This window comes from Glandiceps talaboti, chromosome 4 (genome assembly GCF_964340395.1).
Source record: "Glandiceps talaboti chromosome 4, keGlaTala1.1, whole genome shotgun sequence".
NCBI classification, from domain to species: Eukaryota; Metazoa; Hemichordata; class Enteropneusta; family Spengelidae; genus Glandiceps; species Glandiceps talaboti.
Genome location: NC_135552.1, coordinates 7,036,221 through 7,050,020, shown reverse-complemented (window position 1 = coordinate 7,050,020; position 13,800 = coordinate 7,036,221). Strand labels below are relative to the sequence as shown.

General features: G+C 36.3%; 1 protein-coding gene across 1 annotated transcript; it reads right to left on the bottom strand.

Moving 5' to 3' along the window:
- Window positions 1-578: 578 nt before the first annotated feature.
- LOC144434089 (GTPase IMAP family member 8-like) lies at window positions 579-11,505 on the bottom strand. Its single transcript, XM_078122545.1, has 3 exons — window positions 10,777-11,505; window positions 4,384-5,046; window positions 579-1,418 (listed from the first exon to the last, which is right to left on the bottom strand). Exons 1-3 carry the CDS (start codon window positions 11,503-11,505, stop codon window positions 579-581), a joined length of 2,232 nt encoding a protein of 743 aa, XP_077978671.1.
- Between the last annotated feature and the right edge of the window lie 2,295 nt (window positions 11,506-13,800).

Below are 13,800 nucleotides of genomic sequence, written 5' to 3'. Positions count from 1 at the left end.
TAAACGAAATAGCAAATCAAACAGCAAAACTACATAGATAGTATAGCTTGCCTTTAAATGACAATTAATTTTCATTACAGGAGGTAAAAGTTTGTAAAATTACAAAATCAATTATTTAATTATTATTAGTTTGTATAATTATTCGTCATTTACCTTATAAATGAAGGGCGTCTAACGTCATACAATGAATTTATTAAACATGATAATCCTGGTTTAACATTTCAGTCATTGCAAACTTAGATACAAACACAATTTCTGTAAAAACTATTATTCTAGTAATATATTCACGGCCAACAGTTTATTTCCCTTTCATTTCTCACCCATTCGAATGTTAGAAAAATAGATAATAATAATGATAGTATTGGGTTCTTACATAGCTCTTTCCCACGACGTGTTCAAAGCGCTTTTACAATTATTACCCCTGGCGCGGAACAGAACGGTACAACGACCCTTTAGTTTTCCTAAACTCCCCGGGGAGAATAACCATTTCAGCGCATAGGATCAATGCCTTCACATTGCAACCTACAACAAATAGCAGGCAGCGACAGGGCTCGAACATGCAACCTGTAGATTCCAATTCACGCTTTTCCTTCACCCACCATGACTGCACATGCTTCTTGTACAGTATTAGCCAATATAGGGATCGTCCGATCAATGACTTCTGAGGTATCAGTCATTAGACCTTCACACTGCCGATCAGCTTGCACCGCTGGAGGGAGATCTGGGTAGCTAGAGTTTTTATCTTTTTCTAGGACATTTTTTATCTTTTCCGTAAGATCGTTAGAAAAAGGCTTGTAGTTGTTTGCCGTCTTGATGTCGATTATTAAACAATGGAGTTTTTGCATTTGCTCCAATTTAGCGCTTTCAGATTTAGCTTTATTGTTAAAAGCAAGAACTCTTTGGTCACAGCTTTGCAACAATTCTTTTATAAACTCCGGAGCGTTTTCCAGAAAACTCGTCAAACTAACGTTGTCATCCTCTAGCTGATCTCCTCTGGTGAATAGCACGATCGCGTGACGATACAAGGGTGTTCCGAACACCTCACACAGCAAGCGGAGAGTTGCGATTGTCTCCTTCGTCAGTCGTTCATCGGCGTTTAAAACAAGTATTATGCAATCTATACCACCGGATTGGCTTATTGCAAATACGACTGCTTTATTGATTTCCTTTAACACGAAATTGTGGTCGATCTCTTCTCGCGTGTCAAACAGCCCAGGCGTGTCAATTACAACAAATTGCTTATCTGAGGTCTTTGCCCACTCTGTATACTTTGTCACTGCGCCACCAGCTCTTTTCACATCAAAGGTGTCTCTTGGTAAGTCTAAGATTGTATTGGCGGTTTTACTCTTTCCACTTCCAGTCTTACCAACCAAGACAATGCTAGCTGGCTTTCCAAAGAGATGTTTGTATGCCATCATCTGGAAATATACAATATTTTGGTTACATACACATTAACTATGGGGGCCCGTTCTGGTCACAATTATGTAGTGTGCTAGAATTAATTTAATGTAGTCTAGAATAAATTTTTATAATGACTGCAATTAATATTATGCACTCCTTGAATTAATTAAATGTGTTTTAAATTAATTTCATGTCGAATAGAATAAATTTTTATATTAACTGCAATTAATATTATGTATTCCTTGAATTAATTAAATGTGTTTTGATTAATTTTATGCATTGTAATTAATTTCATGTATTCCTTGAATAAATTAAATGTGTTTCCGATTAATTTTATATACTGGTCTTAATTTTAGGTAGTCTAGAATTAATTTTATGTATTCCTGGAATTAATTTCATGTTGTCTAGTATTAATTTTGTGTATGTGCTGAATTAATTTTGTGATGTGTCGAATTAATTTTGGCCCTACAATCCTTTGCGTGAATTAATTTTGGCCCTACAATCCTTTGCGCGAGATTTCTTATTCAAAATAGCGGCCCACAGTGGTGCTCGGCGGCTTGTCATTCGAGAAAGGAATCAAGGAGGATTCTACCAATTTTTGCTCAATCTAAAATCAGTTGTTCGAGTTTTTCTGTCTCGCCTGAATTTAGGATCGACAGACGATCTATATGAAGTTAAGTTTCGAATGTTTGATGCCACAGGGACTTTGTCTTTGCTTTTGGATGACTTAGCGAGAGGAGGGCCCAATCCAACGTAGCTGCAATGTTTTGTGGGTTTTTTCGTCTGTTTTGGTGACTTTTTAAGTGTAAGTGTTTAACCCGCACCTAACGCTACAATTCCTAGTGGAGGAATTCCAATCAGCTGATGCGATGCGGATCTGCATCGCACGTATCAATCCCTATTTTCGCCAAAATATCGACGTACCTACGGAAAATCTGACATTTCCTAACCGCAACACTTCTTAGGAATCCCCCGCAGCACAATCGACGCCCCGATCTGCCCTTTCCCCCGTCAAAAACATGCGAAACTAGACAATTTTGAAAACTTTCGCGGCTACGAGATCTCGGCAAATGTATCGAGTGATCAACGACCTTCGTTTTCAAAATTGTCAAGTTTCGCATGTTCGGCGGCCGTTTTTGACGGGGGAAAGGGCAGATCGGGGCGTCGAATGCCAGCAAATGAACAGATACTCATCGGGGTATACTAGATATGTTGTTTTTTTCTATACAGATAGTGATGGGTACACTATAGAAAATAAACATATCTAGTATACCCCCATGAGTATCTGTTCATTTGCTGGTTTATTTAATTATTTTATTTGTCCCTATACTTTTCGTTCGTTCGTTTGCTTGTTCATTTGTCATTTATTAGATAGTTTATTTATTTATTTGTTTGTTTTGTTTGTCACACGGTTCCTGGGTCGCCTATGCTTGTATCGATGTTACGACTGTAGCAAATTAATAAGTATCCGGTATCCGAGCTACAGCAACCAGAATTTTCCCTAATTCTATCTCAGCTGATAGCATGTTGCTCACATATTAAGTCATTTTAGATTGATGTAAACTTAGCAGTGCTACTTGTATAATATGGGAAGGTAGTCCCGTTGGATTATCATCCACATCTGCGGCCCAAAATGAACCACTGTTTTCAATGCCTACGCTACACGCACGACCGGTCGTACGACCAGATTTCGGTCGTGGATGTTCGTTATCAATATCATATATGCTTAGGACTACAGTAATAAATACCCGGATGTTCGTTTGACCTCGGACACTAAATTTATTCTAGATCGTCTGTCGATCCTAAATTCAGGGGAGACAGAAAAACTCGAACAACTGAGCAAAAATTGGCAGAATCCTCCTTGATTCCTTTCTCGAATGACAACCCGCGTACCCGCTGAGCACCACCGACTGCGAGCTGCGGGCCGCCATTTTGAATAAGAAATCTCGCGCAAAGGATTGTAGGGGCAAAATTAATTCGACACATACACAAAATTAATTCGTGACATACACAAAATTAATTCAGCACATACACAAAGTTAATTCGTGACATACACAAAATAAATTCAGCACATACACAAAATTAATTCGGGACATACACAAAATTAATTCAGCACATACAAAAAATTAATTCAGGACAAATAAAAATAATTCGGCACATACATATAAAAATAATTCGGCACATACATAAAATTAATTCGTGACAGAAATAAAAATAATTCGGCACATACATAAAAATAATTCGGGGCATACATAAATCAATTCTAGACAACATGAAATTAATTCCAGGAATGCATAAAATTAATTCAAGGAATACATAAAATTAATTCAAGACTACATAAAATTAAGACCGGTGTATAGAATTAATCAAAAGACATTTAAGTAATTCAAGGAATACATAATATTAATTACAGCAGTAGTTTTATTATTAGTACATAATTGTGACCAGAACGGGCCCCCATACATTAACACTTAGCCAACATAGAACATTAAACAAATACATCCTCTACTGCTGTTGGTTACAAGTACGACTCGAGTAGGAGATCCAGTACTTTCTTGGTTGTTTTTATAGCATGGCATATAGCCCAGTTTCACTAAGACCGAAAAAAGGTGTTTTGGTTTCGGTTACCCGACCTCACCTAGGATTTCACGTCAACCGTGAACTTGTTTTTGAAAATTCGAGAAAAAATATTAAAATCGCGAAAATTGTGAAGTCGCGCAGGAAACAGTGGATGCGGAAACTGACAGCAACTTAAAAAGACATTATAAAACTCTTATGGCTGTACATCTGATGAGAATAAACTAATAACACAGTGACCATATGGAAAATGATGATAAAAATAACTACCTGAACAACACACACACACACACACACACACACACACAACTATATATATATACATATATATATATATATATATATATATATATATATATATATATATATATATAATAATAATAATAAATTTAAAAATCTGCCTACCCCAATATCTTTTCTTACGATGTCTTTTATCCTTTCCGTAAGATTCAAAGGCTTGTAGTTGTCTGCCGTCTTGATGTCGATTATTAAACAATGGAGTTTTTGCATTTGCTCCGATTTGGCTTTTACAGATTTAGTCATGTTGTTAAAAGCAAGAACTCTTTGGTCACAGTTTTGCAACAATTCTGTTACAAACTTCGGAGCGCTTTCCAGAAAACTCGTCAAACTAACACTTTCATCTTCTAGCTGATCTCCTCTGGTGAATAGCACGATCGCGTGACGATACAAGGGTGTTCCGAACAAATGATACAGCAAACGAAGAGCTGCGATTGCTTCCTCCGTCAGTCGTTCATCGGCGTTTAGAACAAGTATTATGCAAGCTATGCCACCGGATTGGCTTATTGCAAATGCGACTGCTTTACTGATTTCCTTTAACACGAATTCTTGCTCGACCTCTTCTCGCGTGCCAGGCGTGTCAATTACAACAAATTGGTCATCTGAGCTCTTTGCCCACTCAGCATACGTCGTCCCTGCGCCACCAGCTTGGGCCACATAAAAGCTGTCTCTCCCCAAGATTGTATTGGCGGTTTTACTCTTTCCACTTCCAGCCTTACCAACCAAGACAATGTTAGTTGGGTTTTCATCGAATTGTTTGTACGCCATCACCTGGTAATATGTAAAATATTTTGGTTACATTGCAGATATTAACACATGCCTACATGTACATCAACATCTCCTGACGAGTGATTTACTCACGAAACAGGCTTGTAGAGACGAAAAACCCGACTTGATTTTCTTCTACCCTCAATATATATATATATATATATATATATATATATATATATATATATATATATATATATATATATATATATATATATTTGCCAACATAGAAACAATGTTTGCGATAGCTTACCTTTGAAGATCTAACAGTATGTATCACCTAAATTATTCAAGTATTCTTTGTTGTTGTTTGCACAAATACGTTCGGAATGATAACCTTACGAGCCCTTATATATTGTATAATGTTAGACACCCGGTATAGAGCACTATCTTAGCAGATTGATACTCACCGAGTTATATATATATATGTATGATGATCGCACCATGCGTGAAACTCCGAGTTACAACCAAGAAAGAGTTCCAGTACTACCAAAACTATTACGCTCTGCCACTGCGGTATGGAGCACTGTCTTAGCAGATTGATACTCACCGAGTTATATATATATATATATATATATATATATATATATATATATATATATATATATATATATATATATATATATATATATATATATATACCACCTATACTTAAACTGAGCGTAATCGGAACCACACAATTTTTCTTGTTAGGCCTAATGATGTCTATTCATAGTGAAATGAAAAAGACCACAACTCAGTCATCCTTTATAAGCGGAATATCACAAATTCCAAGGCAGTTACAGGCACAATGATTTAACCGTATTTGCCAACATAGAAACAATGTTTGCGATAGCTTACCTTTGAAGATCTAACAGTATGTATCACCTAAATTATTCAAGTATTCTTTGTTGTTGTTTGCACAAATACGTTCGGAATGATAACCTTACGAGCCCTTATATATTGTATAATGTTAGACACCCGGTATAGAGCACTATCTTAGCAGATTGATACTCACCGAGTTATATATATATATGTATGATGATCGCACCATGCGTGAAACTCCGAGTTACAACCAAGAAAGAGTTCCAGTACTACCAAAACTATTACGCTCTGCCACTGCGGTATGGAGCACTGTCTTAGCAGATTGATATATATATATATATATATATATATATATATATATATATATATATATATATATATATATATATATATATATATATATATATATATATACCACCTATACTTAAACTGAGCGTAATCGGAACCACACAATTTTTCTTGTTAGGCCTAATGATGTCTATTCATAGTGAAATGAAAAAGACCACAACTCAGTCATCCTTTATAAGCGGAATATCACAAATTCCAAGGCAGTTACAGGCACAATGATTTAACCGTATTTGCCAACATAGAAACAATGTTTGCGATAGCTTACCTTTGAAGATCTAACAGTATGTATCACCTAAATTATTCAAGTATTCTTTGTTGTTGTTTGCACAAATACGTTCGGAATGATAACCTTACGAGCCCTGAGCTCTTTATATGGAAGGGCTGGTTTATATATTCCAGATCAGGGCCCACGCAAGACCCCCTGCTGCTTTGACCAATCAAGAAACAGCCTTTTATGTCAAGGAGACTCTGAACTTCTATGCTTCATTGTTTTTAATGGGCAAAATACCAACCCATTTGTATACAGGATTATCATTATTAATAAATTCATTGTATAATGTTAGACACCCTTAATGGGATAAATGATACATACACTCGCGCGAAAAAATTTCAATTTATTCATACCTACAGCGTGCGTGGCAAATTAAATAATTTAAAACCATGAAAAAATTCAAATCAACAACGACAACAACCGGAAAAAATAACATTAAGCACGTTTTGAATAGTATAAAATGCATCTGTAACTCAAGTACATGTAGTTAGTTTGCCCCGACCAACAACGCAGATATCCACAGCTGCTCCGGTTTTCTCCCACTTTACCCTTTCAACACTACAGTTGCACTGTAACGACAATGATTTATTGAAACATGGCATGCGAAGGCAAACATGGCTTTTAGTCCACTAATGACTTTGATTAATTTTATCGAACATGACTTATTGTCTTGACATTGACAAACAATTAAAGGTTCAATATATTAAATAGTAAATCAGCTTGACAGTAAATGACAATTACTTTACATTGCAGATAAAAGTGATTACGTTAGTACAATTATTCCTCATTCACTTGGGGGAGGGTCATATTTTGCATTACAATGTGTGGGGGAGGGTCACATTTTACAATCCGTAGTTTTATAACCAAATTGAAGAATCAATTATTGTCAATTTGTTTTGTGTGTTTTGAGATGTAAACGTGAGATGAGCTCTCAACATTTATTTTTACGAGTACTTTAAATGCAAAAATACAAAAATTTAAATACATATATTGTAAGAAAATTGTTTATTAATAAAATGATGCATTTTGTTGAGTGTACCCATCTCACCTTATCACTCACACTGTCCGTGAATGTTGTTGTTAAAATATGATGGTGATGGTAGCAGTGATGATGATGATGATGATGATGATGATGATTTAATTTTGAATGCCATAGAGAACACGGATAGTGATACATGTACTGACTCAAGTAGTACCAGTGAGTCAGATAAGAGTGACACTGATAATGGCAATACTGAAGGTGAACGTGATGATGATGACAATGATATCACGGAGCTTTTACAAGTGACCAAATCAGACAGAGTATGCACAACATGGAAAGCACGTTTTAGATACTAACTAGATTGTGTATGATTATAAGAGAAAGGTGACTAGCCAGTCTTTCACTGTTTGTCACTTTATATGTAGAAATATTGCTTTCTAACAAAGAGTCAAAATCATTTAATTTGTATGTGTCACGGTTGTTTGCCAATAAACTTGGTTTTCAGGCCGTGCAGTATAATGGTCAAACGTAGCTTTATTACATATATCTGAAAATGTACAAAGAGATACGAGTGAAGCCGTGCTGGCCACGTCTGCCATACTAACACTAACCTAAATACAATAAATATAAATATAGTAAAAGTAAAGATACAAATGACACAATAACTGAAAGACATAACTAACCTGAAAATGTACAGAGAGATACGAGTGAAGCCGTGCTGGCCACGTCTGCAGTACTAAAACAGTCGTGCGTAATTATATAGGAAAAGTCATGTGATAGAAAGAAGAAAGTGATTGGATGAAGAGATGTTAACAGATGGAGCCAGGTGATTAGAGATAGAAATGAATATTTATGAACACAACAACAAAGGAATACGTTACGGTAACTCACAAAACGACATACTAATAATGAGACTGACACAAGTAATTTAATTAACGTACTTTTATTATAGACGACTGTGACATATGTATACATATAATGGGAATATTGATTAACGTTCAGTATATGCAATTGTCATGGGGAGGGTCATGTTTTACAAAATAGGACAAATAAAGGGAAGGTTCACTTTTTACAAATGGAGAATGGGGGGGGGGGGTCATGTTTTACTTAACAGACCATGTGTGATTTCTTCCGGCCCTCCCCCCTTGTAAATACTGAAGGCTCCCTAACACTAAGATATTTCTTTATAAATAGACGTGGGCTTTACAAAAAAGGTATCACTTAGGGCTGTAACCTGTACATGTACTTGAAGATGCTTATCCAGCAAGGGTTTCTTTTTCAATCTTGATTTTGGGCATAAATAGCATCCCAATGATAGCTATTTAGGTGGGTGTGGGAGAGGGGTGGCCCCTCCCACGGTGATGAATTGTTTGAAAATAAGGATTTGCAGGATGCCATTTAACCTTACATATTATTGAAAGCCATAGAGTACTTGAAAACTGTCTTCAATACCCCAATTTTACTCGCAATAGTACAATTAGAACAGAGAGAGCGAGAGACAGAGACAGAAACAGAGACAGAGACAGACAGAGAGAGACATACATACATACATAAACAGGGGGTGAGACAACAGGAAGGAGAGACAGGTACATAGACGGAAAGCGTTGGAGAATCAGAGAAAGAAAGACATAGACAGACAGACAGACAGACAGACAGACAGACAGATAGACAGACAGACAAACAGACATACATACATACATACATACATACAAATAGACAAGTCTACAGGTAGTCTAAACCAGCGTATTTGTCTGAATCTTAATTAAGTCAAAATCAACTGTGATCTTTCTTGATGTTTCTTTTTGTTTTGTTTTTTGTATTTTAACTTGTATTGAAGTTGTAACTTTTGATCTTACTTTCGGGGCAAGATCAATGAAGGATAAACAGCAAAATTCTTTTTAGTTAGGACTCAGACTACCATCCCCACCACCTCCCCTTCTGACTAAATGGGCCAAAATTGAAAATGTTTGACACAGCACAATCAATCTCAAACCAGGTATGTACTGATATGAATACAAAGCCAGTATGTAGTGAGGAAAAATAGTTCTTTTCTTGACATTTTATTTTTACTTTTATTTAAAACTTCTTCCATTTCTCAATATGACGAATAATTTATTTAGGGGTACAAAATATTCATTAAAAGTAAAGTAGTTTTTGTAGGATGAGAACTTAAATGGTTCAAATGCCCTCCTCACCCAAAAGTAAACATTTTTATCCTATATTAATACCCCCCCCCCCCTTACTCTATTAGTAGTCTGAGGTTTTATTAGATCAGCCTCAAATTCTTCAGTACAGATAATAACTTATTTACTAGTGGTTACATGAAATCCTACAGTAATTGTAACATAATGGATAAAAGAATGATACTTTGCTATGTTTGTCTCAAAAACATTTGCTTATACTCAAATCTATACTGTTCCTCGACGACAAGCAGTGTCTACTTTACTTTAGTCACTCTCATTCACGCCAACATACGTACAGTCAATTCTATTCACATGTCTGGGATCAATCAAACATTTGTGGGAATTAACCGAGTTTGTTAAACAGTCAAATTTTGTCAAGCCAAAGTTACTTCTCAGACGTCGGGCTCAGATCTTTAACTAGTTTTCAACAGTTTCCATTTAGGTCCACTCTAAAGTCAAGTTCAAATATAGTTCATGTCTAGATCCACTCCAGCCCGATTTCTAGTTCTTCCTTATCATTAATTACGCATAACATATTCAAATAATTTTACCTATCTTAATCTCTAGTGGTTCAATAAAATCATACAGTAATTATATGAAAATGAATGAAATGAGCAATACCGAAAGATAACCATATCACATCTGTCTCGTAAAAACTGTGAATATTTTGTCCCCATAAAGGTATATCATGTTTTGCAATCATAACATAGGAAATGTTGTGGTTTGTTGTCTTAATAAAAGTGTTTGTCACACAAACAAACGTGCTAATTAAACTTGAAAGGAGTAAAACTTAAACTATTATTAAAAGTAATGGGAATTAGCCATGTAATAATACTTTGTGCGATAATAGTCATGATAACATAGCAAATTAAATTCAAAATATGTCAGTTAAAACTTAACAGCGACCGTAAATAAATACGTAAACACTATCCTAGCAATATGACTCGGGGAACTTTTTGATTTCTTGTTTTTAATTTTCTTTAATGGTGGGAACTATCTGTCGGAGCTACTTCGGAAAGTAATGTGCCATTATTTTCGTATCATGTTTACGGGACTAGAACCTTGAAAACTGATGTCGCTATTTTTTTTATACCACATAGCACGGCTTTTATCTTTGGCAAAATGCCCCCCTTCTCATTCTTTACGTCTTCACTCTGGGCATCAGTTCGATGATTTGGATCAATATGAGAGTAGTTTTCTCGCTTATCTTCCTCCACCAAAACTGCTATCCTTTCCGTTAGATCATTGGTAAACGGCCTGTAGTTATTCGCGGTCTTAATTGTGTCGATTTGCCTCATGAGAATGCCCATTTGAGATTTCCTTTCATCTTCTTTCTCGACCTTATTGTTAAACGCAATTACCCTATTACCGCATTGCTTGAGCAAATCGGAAATAAACTGTGGGGCACTACTCAAGAAAGTGTGGATACTAACGTTCTCTTCATCGAGTAGATCTTTTCTAGTGAATAACAGGATAGCATGTCTATACATGGCGTCCCCAAACATTTCAACAAGGAGGCGAAGAGTTGCGATACCTTCTGCCGTCAGCCGTTCATCGGCGTTTAAGACGAGAATAATGCAATCGAGCCCACCAGATTGGCTTGTCGCAATTGTGACTGATTTACTGATTTCATTTAGTACGTATTCATTGTCGATGCTGGTGTTCGAATCGAACAAACCGGGGGTATCGATCACGACGAAACGGCTGTCTTTTGTCTTTGCCCAATCGGTTTTCTTTGTTCCTGAAGCAAAACCTCGATGCACGCCAAATTTGTTCTCCCCTAGAATTATATTACCAGTTCTACTTTTACCACTTCCGGTTTTACCAACCAATACGACACTGGTTGGAATTGCATCATACACTTGGCTAGCCATTACCTGTGATACAGACAAACAGCCTGTCGTAATGTTTAACAAACACAGAAGATCGTAGTGCTGGCCTTATTTACAGTTTCGCCAAAAGTTATAAAAGTATTGTTGAAACTTATGAAAGCTGTAATATTTTGCGAAAGAAAACGACTCAGTATGAAAATGTAATGAACACTATTGATATCAAACCTTTTATCACCAGAGGCACTTAATATCAATAGGTGTATACATATATGTACGTCACTTCTGTAGGCTAGGCTCTTGTGCATTGACGATCTCTCTCTCTCTCTCTCTCTCTCTCTCTCTCTCTCTCTCTCTCTCTCTCTCTCTCTCTCTCTCTCTCTCTCTCTCTCTCTCTCTCTCTCTCTCTCTCTCTCTCTCTCTCTCTCTCTCTCTCTCTCTCTCTCTCTCTCTCTCTCTCTCTCTCGTGTGTGTGAAAACGAACGACGCATAGCTATAGCATTTTTCAATCTATTTTGATGATGTCATTTGACATTTATATATCTTGCACTGAGATATCTATGCTTGATTTGGAAAAAACGCACAATGCATGAAATGACACTTTATAAAAGGTTACTTAAAATAGAATATATAGATTTTGATACACGTACCTTTTTGACTTCAAAGTATACTCAAAATTGGATTCGTGTGACTGTCAGAGTTCTTCTTTAACAGTGAAAACTTCCGTCGCCAATTTTATGTTGGAATGACTACTAGATACGGCAAACATTACACTACTCCAAAACAGGATCGAGGCAATGCTTAATTATAGCTCAAACTGATCATATTGATTACCGAAAATACCGTGATATCATTATGAGTTTGGACAAAACATTGGGTACTTTGGCAAGTATCCAAGTAAATTTCCCTTGGATTCCTTGGATACTTGCCAAAGCATCTAGATTGTTTATGTGGCAAGAGAAGTCTGGTACAGTAATTCTCTGATACTGAACATGTAATAAATTGTGCCATGACTGACCTTTGCATCTTAGTTACACCATTACAATTTCCATGTTTCTTGATGCTAGCTACCATCGAGACACGTAAACAATCTTATTTTACAAGCAGTTAGCTAAAAGCTAGTCTTCCAGAGGGCCCTCTAAACTATCACTTTGCTTTCTATTATCAGGGGCTTAATATGGTAGGATCTTCTCTGTTTTGTAATACAAATTGTGAGGATTGTGCAGTGATCCGTTTTAAATCTGCAACTGAGCAGAAGATATTTCGTATCGTACAGACCTTAACGTATATACATGGGGTGTACGTAAACTCGGTTAAGAAACGGGACAGTACGGGTAGTACTATTCTAGCAACCAGAGCTTTTATTTCTTCCGCCATACGAAATAATGGAACGGCGCGTTAAGAACGGTGCCGTAAAACAGGCCGTGGTTTGCGACGATGGGGTAGCAACAATAGGAAAATTTGACAAATTATTGTTATCCGGGAGTCATTTCATGGCACCAAAATAACACACCGATGTGCGGTAGAGATATTTTTCAAAAGTAGACACACACAACACTTCGAGTGTTCTTTACGAAAATGACCCCACCCCACTTTAATTGACGATTTTCAAAGTTCTATGTTTAATTTTTATTTTATCAAATTATACGTGATTACATACTAGTTATCACCAGAATGTCTTGTGTTGTTAATTCTTATCATATCAGTTGTTTGTTTTCCGTCGTCTTGTATCACCAGCCACGATATTTCATGATATTGAAAACGATGACAACAGGGATTACACGTGCACTGATTTCTTTAATATTTGCGTCATTACTTCACGTAAAAGTAATTGTCAGATTATAGACTTGTACAGACTACATAGAGTCCATGTATTTAGTTTGGAACTAAAATTGTAATATTTGAGACTGTGTTTTGTCTTCTATTTTCCTGTTGGCCACATGCCAAACTATAATACCTCTATCCCAATGTGTCAGTGTACGCAACTGGAATGTTCACCATTGTATGTAAATTAATAGATTAAATTCTTATCATTACACAGTGAAATTTCACCCAACACCTTTATACAGAGTAGTGTGCCTTGTAACTTTTCCATCATACCATTAGATAGGCTTTTATTAGATACGCCGTGTCGCTCTGCCCTCAACGGCCTTTTTATTTGGATTGATTGAGGGCGCTCCGTCATGGCGCACCTTCCAGATCGAACAGCAAATGTAAGCAGTACAATACAACCACTTCGTGAAGAGTCTTTATGGTATTGCAGTTTGCTACACAAATGAATGCAGTAATAACTAAAGCAAAAATATAACTTAAAGTTAGTGAAACGATATTTATGTTGGT

Excerpts from the sequence above, each read along its gene's own strand:
- LOC144434089 (XM_078122545.1), bottom strand. The coding sequence starts at position 11,505 with ATGGCTAGCCAAGTGTATGATGCAATTCCAACCAGTGTCGTATTGGTT. Across the intron at positions 5,047-10,776 it reads CTGATGCCCAGAGTGAAGAC|GTGATGGCGTACAAACAATT; the intron begins GTAAAGAATGAG and ends ACATATTACCAG. Across the intron at positions 1,419-4,383 it reads TCGTAAGAAAAGATATTGGG|ATGATGGCATACAAACATCT; the intron begins GTAGGCAGATTT and ends GTATATTTCCAG.